At 34.5% G+C, this 25,087-nt stretch overlaps 1 protein-coding gene across 1 annotated transcript in view; it reads right to left on the bottom strand.

The window, feature by feature from the left end:
• LOC149411761 (cGMP-specific 3',5'-cyclic phosphodiesterase-like) overlaps positions 1–25,087 on the bottom strand; it is a 341,390-nt gene that overhangs the window by 249,213 nt on the left and 67,090 nt on the right. The window contains exon 2 of the mRNA XM_089646730.1: positions 866–1,127. Within this exon, the coding sequence (XP_089502856.1) occupies positions 866–1,127 (262 nt within the window). The remainder of the gene's footprint in view (positions 1–865; positions 1,128–25,087) is intronic.

The following is a 25,087-nucleotide window of genomic DNA, read 5'->3' on the forward strand; positions in this document are numbered from 1 at the left end:
TGCAAGTAGCGCCACCCTGGAAACCAACTATTGGATAACCAGCACCTATGAAACAAGACCCTAAGTGGATCGCTACGTTCGGTGACGTGGCAGAGGTGCTCAGGTACATGGAGTGAGGTTTCCCTAGGTCTCGGCGGCGAATGCATCTGCCAACCTAATCCGAACTCTCTCGACTAACCCCCTAATTCCAACCCATCCATCATGCTTTTTTCTTTCTCAGAACTTGCTCTAACGTAAAATCTGAACATCAAACCACTTGATATTTTTGGCACCGGATTTTGTCCTACGCTGACAAAATAACCAGACCCTGCGCAGAAAAGTAAAGTTCGCTAAAGTAAGACAACGACCTGAAGCGCATTCAACTGTGAAAATTTCTGAGCTGAATGTGGGTGTGAATGTTCGTTTTTAACCAAACCGTTAAAATCGAGTTGCGTAGCCATGCAAAAATGAACGAGGTCAGTAAATTATAAAACGTTTGTTACAAAACTTAATAGTGTAACAAAATATTCAAACAATTTTGGAGTCAAGCCCAAACTTTTGTTTACCCGATTTGGGATTTGTAATTAAATTTTTAACTCAGTCAGCAAGAAAGCTTGAAGAGTAATTCGTAAGCATATTTTATTTTCGATGACTAAATAATGATAAATCGATCTGATTTGCCCTATACTTTCAAATTAATTTATTGACAAATCACAGAAAGGGTCACATTATCTCCTAGCTCCATGAAACTTTGTTGTGTTCCCTTTTCGATAATAAGCTGGTATATCAATTTTGATGTCTATGGAGGAAACTGACCTCCTGGTTGAATCTAGCGTTCATTCCATGGAATTAAAATACAACAATCAACAGTCTGTCTTTTACTAACCTGTGTCTTGCGTGACATCGAACAGCTTGGCCACCAGGTACCTCGCGTCCTGCGGCCCCCTAGCCAGGAATAGGCTGCCCCTGTCGGCGTGCGTGAGGAGACTGACGTTGACCAGGATCTTGTGGCAGAGTACGTCGATGTCCAGCTCGTTGGCCACGTCTCGGATCAGCTCCATGAAGAGTTCGCCCTCGTCTAGCTGACGCAAGTGCTGACGGGACACGCATGGCGTAGGACGGCCGCGGGCGCTCGGCGAACGGGAGCGCTAAAAATAAATATTTCAGAATTATTACAAAATATTTAAAAAATACTAATTTCGATTATGAATCTGTCTGTGAGTGATTGTTTATAATTAGGTATCATTTATCAAAATAAGAACTGATGAAACTGAGCTGAGTTCCGGTTGCGCCAGTATTTTTTTAGATTTTTCTGTTTTAAATTTTAGTTTGCGAATCGATGATATTAACTTTAAAAATTTAATATTTACTGTCGTAATTTTTTTCTTAATTTGTAGGAGACTAAAAAACAGTGTAAATACAATATTGTACTTGGTTTTGATCTTTAAATAATCTGTCAGCTTTGCAAACCCTACACTAATTATAAAATCCTGTAATCTTTCAGTTAGTGTTTAAAAAACTATTTTGAAATGTAATTGTTTCCAAATAACACAGCGGAAATTTAAATCTTCAAAACCAAAAATGTCTAACGGGGCTAAGGTTAATAGTTTATTACTTATGTAGAACGATGGACAATCAATGCAACATAATTGGTAAATGGCGGAATGGCTAAATTTATGATATTTATATTTCATGATTTTTAGTAATTTTGGTGTTTGTGTTAAGGTGTATAAGTGCAAGCGAGACAGTATGCTTGTGAGATTCTATAAAAGGCGATGCATGCTATAAGAGTGTCTCTTTTGTTACAAGCAGCTCCCTAATAAATATTCGTACTAGTACTTGATAATGTATATATATTACTGTGTACTACCCGATACGCCACTATAAAGGTACCATATCACACACGAGAGTCAATGTAGATTACATGGACAAGTTCATACACCACAGTAATTTACATAAGCTAGAACGCGGGTTTAATGTGGGCAGAATGTCTTAGCAGCAAGTGAAGAAACGTTAGAAATATATAAGATTCTCTGCCATTGAAAAAGATTTCTTAATTTATTATTAGTTTCAGGTGTACCAAATAAAAATGTATTTTTGGAATTGAGTTGATGATTCTTATTCAGGATTTTATCAATTTATTGTGTGGAGTAACCATTATTTAGAGCTTTTTGTTTAATTCAAAAGACTTATCTTAATGAATCAGAAAATCAATAAATTATACTCAAGTTTATATAATCAAATAAAATCATATTTTTTTCCTATCCTAGACATTTTTTTGACCTAACTGCTCTCAACCGTCTGGAACCAGTTAGACTATAGCATACTCCACTGGGGTATGTTGCAAAGCCATTTCAAGTGCGGTTTCAATTCTGAATGGTGGTTTTATACTCTGGAACGTGCCGAAAGTATACTGTATATTATTTTAATAATTAAATTGTCAAATAACACAAATTAGAACCCGCGACTTTCGGCTTGCTAGTCGAGAGACTTACCCCTCTACCACGGAGGTCATCAAGTACACATTCTTAAGACATATTTCCAATAAACCGCTATGTTATTCCCAGAAATCTTTTAATTACGCCTTCCCCTTTACTCACCCCCCATTCCAACATCTAGAAATATGTTTATATCAGTATTTTATATATGTATAAGTTAATTTTTATATTCTCCTGATGACGGAAGGGTACTTCTAAAACCGCTTGAGTTTAATTAAAATAAAGTTATCAAAACAATTTTATTTGTATATTTACGTGTAACTTCACCCGTCATAACACAGGGGCATTGATGGCGGTTGAAATAACATTCCCAAAGTAAATTTTATTTGAAATATAAATGTATAAATTGTGGAAAATATTTAATTCAGCAGTGCATAAGATTGGCAGTTAGTGGCTTACAATGATGATGCCATTAATATCTAGAATTTTTAAATTAATCATTCTTTACATAATAATACATACGCATCGTAAGCAAGTCTAGGCGAGACGAGGGGTGTGGTAATATTGTATCTCTCACACATCCTCCCCCGCCTCCCTGTCTCGGGGAGGGAAAATCTTCATAGAGTTTATTTTACAATGTACACTACTTGTACACTGTTCAGATGTACCCGAGAGCCTCGCGCAAGTGGGTCAAATATTGCAGTTAATTGAGTGTGAACATCAGTATGAACAGCTTGGGAATCGAGATTGATGGAATCGTTATTACAATCTCACAACTTCTCAACGTTATAATGTCTTATTTTTATAGCAGATAACTATTCGTTCGCCAAACAAGTCAAAAGAACGGTCAATCGTCGTCAATTTTGTCCATAAACAACCCCTTGCCCACGATCTACTCATCTGCCCTGATGGTGTTGACTTTGTAACTTTGTCCGAAACCTTGGCTAAAGAAGCAGGATTTGGTCCAAAACATGGATTTTACTCTAGATCAGAGGTCCCCAAACTTTTTTGTCCCGTAGACGACGTGGCGATTATTTTTTTTAATTATTAAAGACAATATTAGCGATTTCTAAACGAAAATCTGAAACAGAAAAATCAGAAAAGGATACGGTCACATCTAGGACCGTATCCTTTTCGGATTTTTCTGTTTCAGATTTTCGTTTAGAAATCGCCAATATTGTCTTCAAGAATTAAATATTACAATTTGAGATTTTACTCAATAAAGTTATTCCAAAAAATAAAAAAATATTTTTTTTATTTTGGATAAACCCCCTGCTTCAATGTGTTTCAAAGCTGACACATTGATAGGGCTTACTTAAGTTTGGTTTTTGTTTTTAAATAATTCTCCACAATACTTTCGAATCCAAGGGGGGGGATTTTGAGAATAATAATTCCCCACAATATTTTCAAATCCATGGGGGGGATTTAGAGAAGAATAATTCCTTACAATGTTTTCAAATCCATGGGGGGGATTTTAAGAAGAATAATTCCCTACAATATTTTCGTATCTTCTACCACATCTCGTACGTTACTATTGAGCGTATGGGCGCAACGCGTTGCTACTGGTAATAAATTTGTAAGTTCCCCATTAAGATCTCATATACCCCTATTTTTTTTTTGTCATGGACCCTCCTGCAGGTCGAAATTGACCCCTGGGGTCGATATAGACCACTTAGTGAATGACTGCTCTAAATCAAAGAGTGCCCGCTGTTAACTCACTGATTGCCATATTCAATGCACTGACGCAATTTAGGCATGCTGAGTCTTTCCTTCAGGTATTTCAATGAAGCCTGCTCGGAAGAGCTAGCAGCAGTGATCCGCTGTGGATCGGTGCACGTTCGCGAAACTCTACTGACACCTTTTAGTGACTGTAGTTGATTAAAATCAAAGTGCAAACTGAAATAAGGTTAATTAGAAATTAGAAAATCTAGACAGAGCTGTGCGAATTTCGCGATGTCAGAGCTCACCGTTCGCGAGTTCTTGCTGCTTTATTTACGATAATCAGACATATTACGAAATGTATTCCATAGTGTCCATGATCAATCAAAATTCATTTCGCAGTCTTACAAAATACATTTTAATTGCGTTCAACAAAATTAGAATTAACTTTTTGTGAAATAATATTATTTGTAGTCGTATAGTCAGATACGGCCCAGTATTACCGTAACTTATTCGCGTTCCGTTTGGGCGCCGTGTGTCAACATTTCCCATTACACTCGCTAAATCCCTGGAATTTCATTTCAACAGAATCATCCCGTCTACCGTACCACCCCTTCGGGACTATTAGGGTGGCCCGTCAAAACTTTTCGAATTTGGAAAAGTCAGGATATCTGTCAAATGTTACACAATCGGGTTCTGATAACGTTAAAAATGTTCCAAACTACTAAATAAAGATAAACACAATAATTTTGATGTGAGCGTGTATTGTGATTCAAAAGTCGGCCAAATAAGGCCTTAAGTTTCCAACATAAATCAGAGTTATCGGGAAGTCTAAGAGAAATGTTCTAAATTGGTTTGAACGAAGAGGTACTAAGTCAGTTGCGACACTGAATTTCATCAATTTTTTTAGTGTTATGTATTCAATGTTTGGCTATACTACAAGGTTTTCCAATAAGAGGTGTTATTTTGAATAGCCCGCTATTTCGGTAGATGTTACTTTTGAAGCTGTCATTTTTTGACATTTGACAAGTAGAAACTACAACAACGCATTGAAATTATCAAAATTCACTTGAGTGAATCAAATGCAAATCATCTTGAGTGATGAGGCCCATTTCCACCTCGGTGGTTTCGTCAACAAGCAAAATTGTCGCATTTGGGGCTCGGAAAACCCAAGAGTTATTGTTGACAAGCCTCTCTATCCTCAACGTGTAACTGTTTGGTGCGGTTTATGGTCCGGCGGAGTCATTGGACCTTAATTTTTCGAAAATGAAGCTGGAGCAACAGTTACGGTGAATGGATTGCGCTATCGAGAGATGATTAATGATTTTTTATGGCCGAAATTGGATGATATTGATCTGGACAACGTTTACTTTCAACAAGACGGCGCCGCGTGCCACACAAGCAACGAAACCATTGATTTTTTACGATTGAATATCAAAATAACACCTCTTATTGGAAAATCCTGAATAATAAATAAAACATTGGGTAAATATAGGTACAGAAAAGTAGGACACATTAGTAGGCACATTTTATTTTAATAATACTGTGTATCAGTTAGAGAAAAATGATAAAGAACTGTATCAGTAAAGTACTTTAATTAAGGTGAATCTTATTGATGAATGTAGGTTGTCGTATTATTATTAGGTTATTATGATAATAATACTTTTAGATGTCAGTCAATAAATTCTTATTGTGAAAACGGCTCTTTTTTTTCCAGGCGGACAGCGTTTCTAAACCCACCTCACAAAATCAAAACTTAACATGTCTATTAACATTAAAGCATTAAATAAGATAGATAATTAATAAAGGATAGTTTCGTGTTATGCTTGCTATTTTTGCATTTATGAAACTTTTTATTAAATATAGTGGTGGAACATCCCTCTAGGGGACAAAAACCTTTTATTTAATACTATCGACTTGGTAGTGGTCTCATTCGATTCAGTACTAATAAAAACAAATAAATTTAAAAAATAATAATAATAAAAGGGGACAAAACGGACATTACAAATTATAGACCGATATGTATCCAATCAGCGATACCCAAACTTTTTGAAAAAATTGTACTCTCTAAGATAACTTCCAACATACAAAAAATTATAACTTCCTACCAACATGGCTTTTGTTCAAATAAATCTACTTTAACTAATTTACTAATATACGAAAACTTCATATCCAATTCTTTAGCAAACAGATGCCAGGTTGACTCAATATACACTGATTTTAGCAAGGCCTTTGATAAGGTGTGTCACAAAATATTAATTAATAAATTAGCCACACTTGGAGTTTATGGTAGTTTATTAAATTGGTTTATTAGTTATTTGTCCAATAGAAGTCTTAGTGTGAAAATAAATGGCACAAATTCATACACATTTATAGCCACAAGTGGAGTGCCACAAGGTTCTCATTTAGGGCCCATTTTGTTTATTATATTCATAAATGACATTGTTGATATATTTACTAACATAAAAGTATTACTTTTTGCTGATGATTTGAAACTTTATAAAGAGATTAATAACATAAATGATTGCATTATATTACAAACTAATTTGAGAAATCTTTCTGAATGGTGGTCTATCAACAAACTTGCATTGAACATAAAGAAATGTCAGTTCATTAATTTTTACAGAATAAATAATCCAATATTTTTTCAATATACATTAAATGATAAAAACTTAAATTGCGTCAGTGAAATTATTGACCTAGGTATATTGTTCGATAGCAAACTAACTTTTGTGTATCATATTAATAACATTATCAATAAGGCTCTTAAGACTCTTGGATTTGTTTTGAGAATTTCAAAAGACTTCAATAATTTAGGCACATTTATCATGTTGTACAAAACCCTTGTTAGATGCCAACTAGAGTATAACTCTACATTATGGTCTCCCTTTTACAATATTCATTCCGATAATATTGAAAAGATTCAACATAAGTTCTTGAAGTATATAAACTATAAATTGCATATTCCTGTAGAAAACATTGATTATAACTACTTACTAGATAAATTGTCCTTATTAAAACTTTCTGAAAGAAGAATAAACACAGATTTAATAGTACTACATAAAATACTTCATTACAAAATTGACTGTCCTGAGTTACTCCAATTAATCAGCATCCACATACCCAAAAGATCTTGCCGAAATTTACTACCCTTTTATTTTTACAACACAAGGACACTGTCTTATCAAAATTCCCCAATTCCAAGACTTCACAGTCTCGGAAATAAATACTCTGATCTGGGAGATATATTTCATCTTAAATATAATCAATATAAATATTGTTTATTTCAATTCTTTTATAGATCGAGACACAAATAGACATCTATAATTTCCGCAATATATATATTTTTATTTTTATTTTGAATATCTATTTATGTGAGACTTCTTATCATTTTTACTAATGTATCTTATTTTATTATATGCTTTTGTTGTAACATTTAATATTTTTTTCTTTTTTCGTTGTATTATGTTTCCTTTATTGTTTTAATTTTGTAGAATCTATAATAACTGTGATACTCTACTATTAAACTTTGTGGTGTGTAAAAGCCCATTAGGGCGTGTAATAATAATAAATAAATAAATAAATAAATAATTTCCTCCTCCTCCTCCCCCTTAAAGGATTGGAGTCGCAATGTTGTATGCGAATCAGCTTGTGGTTTTATTGTAGACTGTAATCAATACTTAACACAACTGTTAGGGTATTTGTGGTTAAAAGTTAGAATTAGAAAAGGATTATGACTTACCCTTGGTATTTTCGATCGATATTATGGCCTTGAGAGACGATTCTGGTTAAAACTGCACTAGTTTCCGTAATACACTCGAATTAAACGCACTGAAGGGACACGTTTACTTCACCGGTTTTTTTAACATACTAGAAATGCATAAATAATTGTTGCAATTTCATTTACTATAGGTATACCCCACTATGATAGGGTAGCAGGTAATAATTGACTGTAGTTATTCCACATTATGATTGGGTAGAGGGTAATTGACTGTAGGTAGCCCACACTATGATTGGTATATCGGACGTGCAGAGCCAAAGTCATTATGAGATAACAAGATCTCAAGTTTTTACGATGTCCTTAATTTTTTTGATAAAACCATTTAGATATCTGCGTCAAAATAAATATGATACCATAATATTATTCCACATCCTTAATGTGCGACTGCTATAGTTAATATTAATGGATTTCGGCGCCACCATACATTTAAAAACTAATGTTTTTGTTTTGTTCAACACAGTGAAGAGATAAGGGTGATCGCTAATTACTCTCATTGAACATGTGTGAAATTTAATGTATAATTTTGTCCAATAAATAGAGAAGTAACTGGTACAAACAGTCACTTCTCATCCGAGAGTACTCGGGAAATTAATACTTGTTTAATTTAATGTTTTCCTACTGCCCCTGCAAAAACTCTCAGATCAAGGTGTCAATGTGTGCCGGTGCCCTATTGAATTTGCAGTATTTGTGCGGGCTTCACTAACTTGGTCCCGTACGATTGGGTAGCAGGTAATTGACTGTAGGTATTCCACACTATGATTGGGTAGCAGGAAATTGGGTGAAGGAATGCAGGAACGTTTGTTAAAGGAAGATGCATATAGTTGCGTCAACAGGGAAGTCCTAACACTTTATTTTTGGCGGAATCTCCAGATCTTAATTTTGAAAAGATGAAAACGAGCAAACTTTCATGAATACACGTTTTTAAAAATTTATTTTATCTATTTTAGTACAATTTGACCTGTACTAATGCAGTTGGTGTTCATCGCTTCATCCAAAGACTAACAAATACCACAGTTGGTTAGTAAGTTAGTAATAAGCGTCTTTAACGGGCTCTGTAGTTGAGGGGTAAAGCTCTCAACTATCAAGTCGAAGGACGCGAGTTCGAATCCCGGCATGCGCAAGTAAATGTTATTTTATTAATTTGTGTTATTTCACAATTTATTCATTAAAAATAATATAAAGTGTATTTGCGGCGCGTTCCAGAGCGAAGGATACTCTCAGTATCACCCTGTTGTAAGACGACTATTCAGAATTAAAAAGTTGCCAGGTACTCCCCCACCTTCCTCTTTCCCATTTCCTTTCCCTCCCTAACCTTCAGCCCCACAACATGACCCACTAGAGGATGCGATAGTCTCACTGGCTCCAGACTCTTGTGTGGTATTCACATTTAAAGAAAGCATTTTTTTAAATCCTTGAGTTTTGTACCAAAAAACTCTAGATAAATTAACGACCCACCCTAATGTATTCAGACATTGCTGCTACAGGAGATTCCAACGGGATGTTTTGGCGCAGCCGACATAAACTACATACATGGCCGCTGAAACGGGATTAAGTAAAGATGGGCCACAGTGTTCGACAGTAGTGACTTCATTCCATCTTTGTACCCTTTTTCATGGGAGAACCAAATTCCCATCGCAACAACAACAATAATTCAGGTACCATTCATATCCAATGTATCAAAGCACCCAGTGAGGCCCACATGATCAAATAATGATATACACATAAGCATCAAGCCAAGGTAGGAATCCACAAAAAGTTACTTGCATACTAATATATTGGTAAAAATAGATTGCGCTCGATTAAAAATACAGGAGATAAAAAAGGTGAGAAAATGAAACAAGACAAAACACAACTCAATAAGACGTATTTTCGTTTTTTTATGTACTTAAAAAATATTGTTTTAAAACATTAATTCCAATTATTTTTATTATTATAATTCTTGTAATTAAAGATGATTTTATTTAATTTTATTTGAGACACAAACAGGACATTTAAAGTACATTCTTGTATATTATAAAATAAAGTTATATACAAATATAAATGTCCTTAGACTAATGTGTCTGCAGCAATCACATTTGCACATTCACTATCAAAACAATATCATTATTTTTTAATACAAAGCTTAAAAATTAGAGAAATTACAAGACATAATAATTTTGAAAATATGTTTAAATTAGGCATATAATAGAAAATATCAAACCATCAAAAATTAACATACAATATTTGTTTTTTATTTAATTTTTTTTTTTAGGTATAGAAATCGTGGAGATATCTCATGAAACAAGTTATATTATTTACGAAAATATCTATGCAAGTATGTGTTTTACCAATATCGTTGTATGATCGATACATTCTAGATATAGGATTATAATAACCAGTGTTATTGGTAAAAATTTCGGTCCAGAATATGTTAAGGTTTCTAGTGAATTTGGGCCTGGCGTTTAACTTGATTAGATGGACTATGTTACAATCTACTTGATTATTTACTATTTTTTAAAGCATTAAGAGGTCATTTATGTTTCGTCTTTTAACTAGACTCTCTAATTTGAAATATGAAAGTCTTTGTTCGTAACCGTCTAGTAGATGGTAGACACCTGATCGATAAGACAAAATCCGTGTAAATTTTCTTTGGACAGATTCAAGTCTAGATACCTTTGTGATATAATGTGGATTCCAGACTGTTGACCCATACTCAAGAACACTGCGAATTAACGAATTGAATAGAATTATTAGGCTATTAGAATTCTTGAACAGTTTAGTTGATCTTACAATAAAACCAAGTAATTTATTTGATTTACTTACAATGTATTCAATGTGTTGGTTGAACGTTAGTTTGTTGTCGAATATAATTCCTAAATCTTTGATCGATTCAACTGTTTCCAGATTGCGATTACATATGCTATATGAAATATGGTTTTCTTTTTGTTCGTACTGAAGTTTATAACTTTGCACTTAGCAGGTGATAAGCAGGTATATAATTTTATTACCTACCTACCTCCTTATGTTCACCTAGTTTGCTGTGAATATAAAACGATTAGAAATCTGAAATCATAACATTAAAAATGCTTATCGGGATATTCAATTACACGGAAAAATCTATTCGAGTGCGGAACGGCTGTATTTTTACACTTTGGTACAATGCAGTAACAACGGTGACATGATATTGTTGACAATTGTAAGAAAATTCATATTTCGTTTCTTATTATTATTATGTCAACCTGAATGCACTATGTAATGTAATTAATTTATTTATTTTTCGGAATAACTTTATTGAGTAAAACCTCAAATTGTAATATTTAAATATTGAAGACAATATTAGTGATTTCTAAACGAAAATCTGAAACAGAAAAATCAGAAAAGGAAACGGTCACATCTTTTTTTTAATTAATTTATATTTGTTTATGTAAAATTCGGCGTAAATGAATAAATAACTATATTTTACAATGTGTTCTTCAAACAAATTAAATTTAATTTAAGAAAGCGTGACATCACACGCGAGAACGCCATAGATTTGTTGCGTTTAACGGTCCTTGAAAATTAGTTTTACTATTTATTTATGTCTATTCTTGAATACACATTTTACTAATGATTACAGTGGTTTATACTGTAGTACAGAAAAAAGGTATAAAAAATAAATAACATAGGTTGATATAGGTAAAACTGTGTGTGGGTGATATTGTATGTTACGTGAACACCTCACTAGGAGAACCTGTGCTGAGGTGTGAACGTGTTGGTGATTAAGTGTGACAGGTATTTATGTGTTGTAGTAGAAAGTTATTTTTTTTTTTTCACAGACATATTGAAACATGAAAACGCACATTTATATGTGAGTGTATATATTTTTGGATAATTCTTGAAGAACGTGCATAATATTTAATTTTACTTATTATATTTTGGTTATGTTTGGTTTGGAATTATAATTTTTTGAATAAAGTGAATATCTTGATTTTTTATCCAGGCAACGATATGTTTTTTTGAGAAAGTTTGTAGATGTATTTGTAGTCATTAATTGTTTCAAAGTAATGGGCATACTGTTAAAAATTTTGGTTGCGAAGTATTGAAAGCCAACTTTACAAATGTACATTTATTTATATTATACTGGTATTTAAGTTTTTAAAAAATCGGATTTTGATTTTCAACAAGACGATACTGTTCACTCTCCAGACTACAGACAGACTTTTTCATGTCAATACCGCACAAGAATCCCAACTGCTCTCAACCTTATGAAGACAGTGAAACTATGGTCTAGCCACCAAACACCAAAGCTATTTCGAACAACGTATCATTTCTAAATGGTGGTCTTACACCAGGTCGATACTAGTATCTTCCATTCTGGAACGTGCCGCAAGTATACTATATATTATTGTAAATGAATTAATTTCGAAATAATACAAATTCATCAAACAACATTTACTTGCTCACGCCGGGATTTGAACCCGCGATCTTGTTAGTCTAGGCCTTACCCCTCGACCTCAAATCTGGGTCGATATAGTCCTGTTGGAGAGATCAAAGGGTGTCCCTCAACCAGTGTCTCCCAATCCGCATCCGCCGCCAAGATCTACACAAACCCTCACCCCATGTACCCGGGCACCCTGCTTAAGTCATTAAACGTAGCGAACCACTTGGGTGACCTATAGCAGATGTGTTGGTTATCCAATAAAGTGTTCCCGGGGCGGCGGTACCCATAACCGCCTCCCAAAACGAAAATCAACCTTGACGTTATGATGAACCCTCCTCTGTCTCTGTCTTTCTCTAGCTTGTCTTTCTATCTTACCCAAGGGTCGGTGGTTCCCAAAGTGGGCGATTTCGTGCCTCTGGGGATACCGGGGAGATTGGTGTGTGCGATGGGGGCCTTACACGTTACCGAGCAGGAATTGTCTGTCTGTGATGGAGTAGCGATGGCAATAAGAAGACGCTGAAAAAAATTTGGCCAACTAAAATATTTTTCTACTTTTTTTCATTTTTTTCATTTTCCAAAATTTTTAATTTTGAAGATATTTTTTTACTTCAAAGACAAGTTTCTGAAATTGGTCTAAATTCGATCAGGTTTTTATTTTGCAATTTGAGAGGTGGGTTTGGATACCGCCGCCCCAGGAACCATTTATTGGATAACCAAGAACAAACCACCAAACAGCTCGGTCTTGACACACACTCCTTGCTCCATTCACATTCATACATACTCTTCTCTTATTCTGACTCTTTACTTGGCCCTCCTTAAATATTTCGTTCACTTGATCGTGCCATGCCTTTCTTAAGCGTCCCATTGGCATTCGCGTTATATATTCTCATTACACAATTCTTTTTTTCGTTATATCGCTATACATGTCCAAACAATCTAAGCGTCATTTTTTTAATGTTGTTCATCACGCTTACATCAGCCATGCATTATTTGGGCATCTCCCGCATTTTTCACACTATCATACATTATTTTACCACACAAACGCCTCAGGGATCTCATTTCCTTAGCATTCAGTCTACTTTCATCCTTCCTCTGCCAATCCCATACCTCACTGCCATACATTAGGGTAGATATCAGCACTCCACTGTCGACTGCTAGCTTCGCTTGTTTGGACATTTTTTGCTAGCGCCAACCGCGTTTAGTTCTTCGATCCGGCTCGAAGGACCATGTTAAGATTTGTTTGGGCTTGATGAAGTCTTCAATAACAGACGCATGTTTTTTTTGTTTTTACTGCACAAAACTGCATTTCACTTTATTTAATGTTACAAAGAGTTAAATTATTCCCGACCCGGACAAAACACTTTTACTAATGGTCTGTAGACCATAATGACTGCTTGTTACTATTTTATAGGAGAGAAGAAGAAGGAATCCAGTCGGCGAGGCTTTTTATAATCTAACCAAGTAACACATTGACAAGCTAATTGTAAACACTGTCAAAGAAAGCCAATTGATAAGGCAAAACATCTGTTTTATCTGTTAGCCCTAGTTTTACCTCTGACCGCTAGGTGCTAGGCAGGAGTCTGTTAAGTAACTGGTGGTGAACTTTGCTAATGGTTCGTACATTTTTAACAAATGGAGTAATCTTGATTTACCCTTCTTTCAATTTCTCCATCAGCTTTTACATCCCTCGTAAACATACTTTCCAAATATACAAACACATACACCTGCTGATTTCACAACAGTCAATTTAATAATTATTTAGAATTTTTTTTAAATTGATGCATTGAGTGTACGTAGACAATATTCAGAAGCGATGTTGCTATACAAAATCGTAAGCAACTTTACAGACTTTCCGGATTTATTAAACTAAATTGATTTGAAAGTACCTAGATTGCACGTACCTTTGTACGATCTTCATAAAGAAAACAATGTAAAACTAATTTAAAACAAAATGCTTGACTTGCTGTGTTCAACATATAATAAAATCTTCTCTGATGTAGATATCTTAGAATGCAATAAAAAACAAATATAAAAACACCATTAAAAATGTGTTAAAACTGTGTTCACTTGTACACCAACTGAACCAAAATCCATAAAATGTAATTATATATTCTATAATGACATCATATTATGGAGTATTTTGTCTTAAAATTCTAAACATTTTATATCTAAACTGTTTATTAATAATGTGTATAATGAGGAAACCTATTATTGATTTCTCAGTTGTTTGCCGCATTATAACTGTTGATTTTCCTAAACAAAATAAATAAATATAAGACTACTAGCTGTACCCCACCATGGGTTGCTGTGGATCCTTTCAGAACTTTCAAGAGCATTCTTGAACTTTCAGGAACCTTCTAGAACCACTGACACACTATAAAACCTTCTTGAACTTTCTCCTTCCAGAACTTTCTAGAGCATTCGAGAACTTTCATTAACTTTCTGGAACCTTCCAGACTCACCGACGCAGTCAGCGGGTCCATTCTGAAATAATCTGAAGCCTTCGCGGCCTAGTCACCCACCTGGAGGTATGCTCCACCAAACTCTTACTTTCGATGTGACACCAAGGGCTATCTATCACCAAAACCACCGGTTAGTAGCAGTGGCTGGTTGTGAAGAAAATTAAGGTAGGGAAACAAGGGTTATTTATTATATTCAACACTTAAAAGCCTACACTTATTAAATAACTGAAGATAGATTTGGATTTCCTGTAAAATTCCTTGCCCATGGCACCCTGCCTACCAGGGAAGAATGGGTAGCGGAGGGTGGTAGTGTGGCAGTGGGTAGATAGTGGGTAGGGGGTGGCTGCGACAGGCTGCAGTCACAGCATGAATACGTATCAGCGGATTATTTGCGGAATTCGATTCCAGCAGTTATTTCTGCCGGCGAAGCGGCTGTCGCGTCGACTTAGGATATATTTTACATCAAAGGATTATTTGATTGGATGATTTATGTTTATTTTTTGTATTTAAGCTTGAAATCAAGCGAAAATGTGTTCACATACAGAGAAAAATAGGTATTGCTAATTTATTGAGAATTTCTTCAAATAATTTGGATTGCATGCCGTTTCTTGATAAACTTTTAGTAAATTCCTAATATATCAGAACACGTGTTCATGCACTTGCATTCGCCTTAATATCGATGCGAAGATATTAGGATTTTATGAACACGTATTCCGACATCGTGATAAAATATTCGTATTTTACTAAAAATTTAACAGAAAACCTACCCATTCATTTGTTATGTGACCGGATAAATCATCAAAATGATAATTCATCACATCTTTAAAAAACTATATAAAGTTATGGAAAGTGATGAAACAAAAAAATTATTAACTGGGTTAAGTTGGTTAGGTTAGGTTAGGTTTAAATTTTATTTCTTTTCATCGTTTCTAATGACTTTATATCACTTTTTAAAGGTGTGTTGAATTGTCACTGTGTTGATTTAACATGGAACCTAAATTCAATTCTGAACGAGGTCATGTCAAGTTTGAGAATATCAGAAAGGAACGTATGAATTTGATTGATGTTTGCATAGATAAATTTGTGCCGCGTTCCACTTTCTCTTCCTACCCCAACTGACACGAAATGACGTGATGGTAACTTGAAAAGTGCAAAAGATGCTCAAATCCTTTTGTTTTCTCAAATAAAAAAAAACTTCATTTTATTCTTACCCTCTTTATCGTGGCTTTGTTTTAAGATTATAAATCCGATCTTTTCTTTTATTTCAACGTTTTACATTAAGTGCTCTTATCCCCCCTTGACAACTTTCACCAGATTGTTACAAAAAACGGATCACAGATAAATCGAAGACATTTTGTCGCTAACGACTTTGCCTCTCACGATTTATTGAGTCCGTGGCAAAAACCTAATACCCTTATATATAATATATAAAATTCTACTTGGACTAATATATATATATATTAGTCCAGATTAGGATTTCACGTTTCGATTTTATATGTTTTTATATTTATTACAAAACGAACTGACGTGTATCCGTCGAAGCTCGAGGTAATGAAGGTTTTGGAGTAAACTTTTGAGGTTCTGAATTCTAGTGAAGGTACCTGAAAACTGGGTGCATTTTTAAGGTGGCAATAATATTGCCTTATAACATTAGTTTATCATTATAAAAATAATAATAATATTTGACAAGTCAAAATATTTCACCAACAAATGTAGACATAATATGTCTCGACGCCAACTAGTGGGAAATTCAGCACTAACAAAGCCTTTCCTACAAAATAAAGTTAGTTGTTTACAGGTGAAAAAATATAATGAGCAGTAATTGTTGATTAAAGTTCTATTACCTATTGAATTATTTGGGGTGTTGGAAATAAGCTGATGTAGCTCAGTGGTCTTAGAGCAGTTGAAGGTGCGGGTTCGATTCTCGTAGGCGGCATTTATTTTTACACCGAAGATATTTTCAATTTGTATGGATATTTCAATCGACTAATAATATTGTCGTAACAATCGAAAAAAAAAAGTTATATGTTTCACTTGATCGTGTCATTTCGGCTTTGGGCGTCCTTGACTTCTTCTACATTTCTCTTTCACGTCATACATTCTCCTTATACCTCTTTTTTTTCTTCACCACATACGCCATATTTTACCACACTTAAGTATTTGATCAATTTGATCGGGCCATCTCTTCCTTGAGTGTCCCTGATTTTAAATGTTAACCACATTGTCACTGTTAAAAAACTACATTATATCAAAACAATATTATATCTCATTCTAGTGCATAGATAATGCTTTTTCTCCCATTATAACCACTCTCCAAACACTCCTGAAACTAATTAGAAAAAACTTTGAAAGTTTCAGTAGTTCTTTGGGTCTATAAAACGTTTTGAGCGATCGCTCGACATAATGTGCCAAATTTAAAAGATAGATTGTTGTATTACTTGCTGATGGCTTACGATAACAATATAAGCTTTTCCGTATACTTTGCTAATATTTCACAAACTCTTCTAATCGAAACACTTTTTCCGTTATTCAAGAATAATAAATCGTGTTTTACCCACAAATAGTAGTTTGTAACTGCACAATAAGTCGGTAATATGTTTTATTTAAACTATTTTAGTTCACCAAATACAGCACACGACAAATCTTATCGTGTGTTATTCATTTTTTTAATAAATAAGTGTGGCATCAAGAATTCGATGCTCTGTAGTGGTTTTCAATTTTATGCGCTTCGCGTCCAAGACAATTTGCTTCTGTTGGTTTCAACCATAGACATATGAATATTAGTAGACCTGCCCATAGTGATTAAAAGCGTATTATCCCCACTCCCCATACCGGTTCCATTGGAGCCGGCTGTGCTCGCGTATGGCCTCAAGTGAAATTTGAAAACGTGACGTCATCATTCTTGTGCGAACTATGGTCGAGGCATCATCGGTTCATTTTACGAAATAACACGACAAAATGTTGACTTGTACTATTAAAACTTGTAAAAATAGATGTGAAAAAGAGAATAAACCCAATTGTCGTATTACATTCCATATATAAGCATTATTTTACTTTATTTTAAGCATATTTACATCGTATAATATGAATCAGTTGTTACTATCACATCGAGAAACGTCTGGACGCGAAACACAAAGCTGGTTGGTTGCTGGGAAGTAAATTATGAACATTTATAAAAGTGTCTTAACTAAATACTTAAACGAAATATTCGACTCTGAAAATAGAACCGATTTTTTTTGCCGAATTTGGACTTCGCAAATTTGTTCATAACGTGGCGAGTAATTTGCGCTCCCATATAAAAATGTCTATTCATTCAAAAGCAGATTTTACTTTTAAGAAGTAAATGGTGATATTATAATGCGAGATGCCTATTTACTGTCAGATTGATTTATTGACGAATCACAGTCAGCTTTACCCCCTTCGTTCTTCAACAGTTGATTTTACCCCTCGCCATTATCTTCTCGTCTATTAATTCCTATGTCTGTGGTTTCAACGGAAATCACTGGAAAGAGTTAGGAGAGCGAGAAACTATAAAATAATAATAATAGTTTCTTAACCTTTAATTATTAATGCCAAAAAAACTAAATTGACACATATTAGATCACCCAATACTAAGGCAAATATTATTACACCTGAAATAAAGACACACACTTCAAATTGCTTACATGTTGGTATTCCTGCAATATGTACATGTGAAAATATTGAACTGGTCACAGAATATGTATATTTAGGTATTATTGATTGTTTTTTCAAATGGGACTTACAAATAAATAAAGTCTGTGAACGTCTGAGATCTATTGTTAATAGATTATATCAATTAAAATTCTATGTTCCAATACGTACACTTAGAATAATTTATTTATCACTAGCTGAATCTATTATAAGGTATGGAATCACAGCTTGGGGGCTTTCATGTAAAACAAATATAAACCATGTTCAATCAGTTCAAAATTCACTAGTTAAATTATTAGCTCATAAAAGTTTATTCGAACAAAAGCATAATGTTCCATACCTTTATCAGAACCTTAAAATTTTCTCAGTAAGATCAATTATGTGGTATAAAATTATATTTCAGCATATGAATAGCCCTATACAGGGTGTATCGGCACTAACCCGACAAACTTTAACCAGCTATTCCTTAGCACATTTGGAGTAAAAAATGTTATGCCAAAGTTGCCATCGAAAAACTACTGAAAAGTAGTTTATTGGAACTTTTCTGTATTTTATCATATTATTTACTGTAATATATATTTTTTGTCTTGCTTTCTTTCAAAAAATAAAAATAAAAATAAAAAAATATATCTCCGCGTTGCAATAAAATCCAAATAAATTGAACATTTCTAAGCGTATCCAAAAAATGGAAACTGTTTTTGAAAGCTGATACAATTCTCTTTCAAAATTTTTATATTTATAATATTTTTGAAATATTCAATTTTTTTAATGCAAACATAAAAAAATTTTACAAACATTTGTTGTGCCGTTTTAAAAATATCGGTCACCTCACTGTTTTATCGTTTCATACAAAAGTAATTAATAAAAAATTCACGAATTTTCATAAATTCTTCTCACAATGCGGTCGGAACCTTTGGTTTCATATAGGTGTACATTTTAACTATGTTTTGGTTCATTTCTATATTTAAATATGTAGCGTCATGTTTTTTCTTTCTAAAACCGTTTAGATCAAGGCTGCCCAACCCCAGAACGAATTATAAGTGGCCCGCGTGAACCATTTTCAAAAAACCCGCCAATCCGCCAATTTGAAAAAGTGTCGCGGGCCCGCGGTAAAATAAATAATGCAGTTTGCGCGCGGTCACCAGTGTTGCCAACGAAGGCAAGAATCAGCGACGAAAAAATCTAACCTCTTGAACTTACTTTTTAAACAAAAATACACCGGTTTTTGATATAATATTTTTTGCGTCCGAAATGGAATCTTGTAGCCACCCCCCCCCCCCCCATGGAATTCGAAAAATTGTCGTGGGGAATCACATATTATGTTTTTGGGTGCGCGGAATTTTTTCTCTGCGAAGTTCCGTAACAACCCCCCCCCATGGATTTCAAATATTTTGTGGGGAGCACTCATTTTGAATTTTTTTTGTGGGGAATTATGTTTTATAGAAATTTTCTAACAACCCCCCCCCCCCATGGAAATAGGAACCGTCAGGTATCCAGTGGCCCGCCAGTGATTCAAAATCGTCAATTTCGCCCAACTGTTAAAAAGGTTGGGCAGCCTTGGTTTAGATTATATTTTTCACTATGATAGTAATGGAGATAAAACGATTTTTATGAAAGACTCCACAAAAAAACCTGGAAAAATTAGCCTGGAGGGTTAAATTGCGCTTGCGCTATTTATTTTATTTTAATTATATGTGTATTTTGTGTTCACTTAACAAAATGTTCATACTGTCAATATGTGTATTTTGTGTTCACTTAACAAGATGTTAATACTGTCAATATGTGTATTTTCTGTTCACTTAACAAGATGTTAATACTGTCAATATGTGTATTTAATGTTCACTCGACAAGATGTTAATGTTAATACTGTCAATATGTGTATTTTTCTGTTCACTTAACAAGATTTTTATACCGTCAATATGTGTATTTAATGTTCACTTAACAAGATGTTAATGTTCCTCTTGTTAGATTTGAGTTGTAGTATCCTTTAATCTACGAATTCTAATCACGTCTCTCGAGCGTAGCGTTAAATTATTTAATAAGCATTTATGTCTCGGTGTTTTCAATTTTTAATGAAAACATTATTTTCACTTAACAAGGCGTTAATACAATTTTTTCCTTGGTGAGTAACAGAATTTTTCATTCGATTTGCGAATTCCGATCACGCCTGAAGAGCGCGTCGTCATTATTAGGTTTTCATTTACATCCCGAAGTTTTCAGTATTTATTTCAGTTTGAACTTTCTGAATATGAATAATTAAAGAATGTACATTAATTGATTAAAATCGTGGTTGAGTGGTTTCAACCTTTACTCAATATCTTTACTTCAATATTTACTCAATTTGGGAAGTGGATATGGGTACCCATCCGAAAAACATTAGATAACCAAAACGTGTGCCGTAAGTCACCCCAACTGGTTCACTACGTTTAATGACTTCAGGGGTTCATCAGGGGAGTGAGATTTTTCCAGGTTTTGGCCGCGGATACATGTTCTCATCGCCTTGCACCAAAATGGGAGGGATGAATTCAAACGCCCGATACTCCTGGACAAACTGACCCCCCGATTCCCATGCACTAAAAATGTTAGTGCTAATAGTACAGTTCATGGCTATCCCACAAGAAGCTGCAACGATTTTAGACTTTTTATGACAAATTTATCAAGAACTCAAAACAATATTTACCATAAATGTTTTGAAATGTTCAATAAACTCAGCCAAAAGTGGGTTATGTTATGCTAAATTCTATAACGTAGATAATTAAATAGTACGATAGTTATTTTAGAATAGATATGCCTGCATTAGATATGAAATGTTAAAATATTATAGCTTAAAAATATATTTTTAAAAAACCTTTTTCTTCCCAGAACTATCCTTTATTTCCTTAAAAGGACGCTTCATCCACATCCCTAAAGATGACATTCTATCTAGAATCAATATACACGGAGAGAAATAAAAACCAAACCAGCTTTGCAAAAAAAAGTTTTGCTGTTTTAGCAATAGTTATGGTATTTTTAGCAAAGCGGAGCATCACGAACTGAAGAACATGTTTTGCTAGACTCCAAGTTAATGTTTAGCAAACTAGTTTGTCTAAATCTGCCAAATGTTTTGGAGATTAACAGAGAGACAAACGTATTGCAGACGGTGCAAAACATTTAGCAGATTCCATATTGCCGCCAAATTTAGCAATACGTTTTGCTGGACTTCGGGTGTTCGTTCGACTTCGGCCCACTTCGGCCGTTATCGGCATTGCTCGTCCGGTCAGCTGTTTGAATATGGTGCGCGCGCATAGTGCGTTTTTCATCATGGCCGACTGGCCGACAAGTTTGTTCGAGATACTTTATCAATGTGGGGATACGACTCTGCGACGCTCGATAACTTTGAAGGTATGTGGATCGTTATAATATAATCACAGAATCATCATACCCTATACAGTTACAACAACAACAATCATCACAAGTCTGACGTTTGTCATTTCGCTCCCTATTAATCTTATATTTTCTTCTAAAAACATCGACCCTTATCCTAAAATTTTAATACCAGCTGATAATATTCATAGAAGTGCATTAAAATACGAAAGTGAGTGTTTGTCTGGAGTGTAAAAAGTGCTAAATCTAGAGTTTTAGTTATTCTTCAAAAATCTTCAAGCTACCCACAGTATTGTAATCTATTGCAGCCGCAAGCCAAACATAAGATGGATACAACATGCAAATATTGCGTTAAGCAGCTGAAACTGGCTGAGTGTATAAAGTGTTCAACCTGCAAATGCACCATCCATTTCGAATGCGCTGATATTTCGGCAAGTGTTTTTAAACGCATGTCGCAAGGTAAAAAGGATGCGTGGAAGTGCAATAATTGTATCCAAACCCTGGACAATTTAGATACCCAATCCTGCTCCTCAGATCAAAGCAACATACTCCTAACTGTTGAGATCAGAAAAATGGCACTACAAATAGAAAAAATGAGCAGTAAAATGGCGGAATTCGAAAAAGTCATCATTTATAATAATAATGTAATGGAAGATTTTTCAAGTAATATGAAATCTATAAACGAAAAATTAGCTAAAATTGATAAGCTAGAAATGGAGGTCTCAGAATTAAAACAAACAGTTTACATGTTAGAGAGGGGAAACGACGAAAGGGACCAGGAACTTCTATCCAACAATATAGAAATACATGGAATGCCTGAGACCACCAGCGAGAATCTACCTACCATGATGTCGAATATCGCGACAGTCATTGGATGCCCTCTCCATCAAAGCGACATTGAATACGTTAGCAGAATCAGTAAGCGCCATCGTACACAAGCCACGACAGATGGACGTCCGGGTAACATAATCGCCAAATTCACCTCCCGCAAGAAGAAGGACGAATTTATCGCAGCCATCAAGAAAAGAAAAGGAATCACTACCAAGGCCATCGGGATGGTTGGAGCTGACCAGAGGATCTTCGTCAACGACCATCTCACGCGGAAGAATAAATCTACATTGAGGTGCGCTAAAGCCTTTAAAAACGAAAACAACTATCAGTTTTTATGGATAAGAAGTGCAAAAATCTACCTACGGAAAAACGAAACATCACCACCCATACACGTCTCATGCGAATTACAGCTAAAAAACCTTATCTAACTACCATTGCAATGTTAAACCACCTATCCTCTCATAACTACTATTTTTTTCGTATTTTTTTTCATAATTTTTTCAACATCACCCTTTTTACATTAACCCCACATGCTAATAATTACACTAACTGCTCACTACTACATTCTATAATATACTCACTCACTTTAATTGATAATAATAGTATGTTGTGCTTTGCTAAGCCCAGTGGACTCATGACTAATAACATTACTCTAGAATATAATATTCTTAAAATATATTCTACAGAAACCGAACATAATAATGTAATTACCGAAAATTCTCAATGCATGATTCATTAATAATTTTTTATCAAAATTCAAGAGGTTTGCGCTCGAAAACACTGGAATTTCATCAAAATATACTGCTCAATAATTATGACTTGATCTTCATTACCGAAAGTTGGTTGGTTGATAGTATCCGAGATGAGGAATTATTCGATAATCGCTATTCTGTTTACAGAAATGATAGGGATATACACCGCACTAGCAAATCAACTGGCGGAGGCGTACTCATAGGAATTAAAAAATAATTTTTTGTTACCCCTCGCTCTTGGAAATCAGACGCTGAGGATATCTGGATAACTGTCAATACATCAAAATCGAATCGTCATTGTTATAATATTCATATGTGCTGCGTGTATTTACCTAGCGTCGGTCCAAAATTAACATCATCAGAAAGATTAGCATTATTTACTAGTCATACCAATACTATTTCTGACTTAACAATCCGTTTTCCCAATGACAAGTTTTTAATCATTGGCGACTATAACATGCCCAATATCGAATGGAATAATCAACAAATGCCAAGTAATAGAGATCAATGCGCACTCGCGTTACTTAACTGCTTATCTTTTGCAAATTTAACCCAATTTAACCATTTACTTAACAAATACGGTCGAATTTTGGACCTCGTCTTTTGTAACACTTCAGTTAATGTGTCGCTTGCCGACCACCCATTAGTTAAAGAAGATGCTCATCATAAATCATTGATTGTAGAACTAGAATTTCCATCCACTACTGCAACCCTCTCAACTCCTCGAACAATAAAATTATTCCATAAAGCAGATTATGCAGAGATCAATGAGAGACTGAAAGAAACCGACTGGTCAACCGTTATAAATGCACCAGATGTAAATACAGCGTTAAATTCGTTTTATGTTATAATTGAACAGATTATCGAAGCGTTTATTCCTAAGAAAGTTGTGAAATCTGGAAAATACCCACTATGGTACACGGCAGCCTTAATAAAAATAACAAACGAAAAATTAAAATTCTTTAGAAAATGGAAGCGCCATCGGAACCCCCTTGATTATCTCTCATTTTCATTGCTTCGCAAAAGGCAAAAAACAGTCGCTTCAGCAGCTTACAAAACCTACATTTCTACAATAGAATCCGGTATACAGCACAATGTTAAAAAAATTTGGTCCTACGTCAATTCTCAAAGAAAATCTCCTGCCATCCCTGATCATATGATTTACGGTGAAAAAACTGCTAATGACAGTAGAGGAGTAGCCAACTTATTTTCTGAGTATTTTGGATCTGTATTTTCGAATGCTCAACCTGCACATACAAGCAATGCCAGTCTTTGCTCTAATTCAAATAGCATAATCAACTCAATCGAGATCAATGAAGACATCACATTCAAATACCTTAAGTCCATTGATATCAAAAAGGGACCAGGGGATGATCAACTTCCAGGGATCTTCATAAATTATTGTAGTAAACAATTGACACCCCCCATTTTTGTTATTTTCAAACTATCGCTATCCGAAGGAACATTTCCCGACAAATGGAAAACAGCCCTGATTACCCCAATATATAAAAATGGCAGTAAAAATGATGTCTCGAACTATCGACCTATATCCAAATTACCGATACTAAGTAAAGTATTGGAAAAAATTGTTTACGATCAATTATATTCTACTATCTCACCCTCACTCTTAAATAATCAACACGGCTTCATGAAAAATCGCTCAACAACTTCAAATCTTGCATTTTTTACAAATTTTCTTCATGCTCAAATGGATATGCGATGCCAGGTAGATGCCATTTATACGGATTATT

This window comes from Hesperophylax consimilis, chromosome 25 (genome assembly GCF_061612785.1).
Source record: "Hesperophylax consimilis isolate HC1 chromosome 25, BYU_Hcon_1.0, whole genome shotgun sequence".
Lineage (NCBI taxonomy): Eukaryota > Metazoa > Arthropoda > Insecta > Trichoptera > Limnephilidae > Hesperophylax > Hesperophylax consimilis.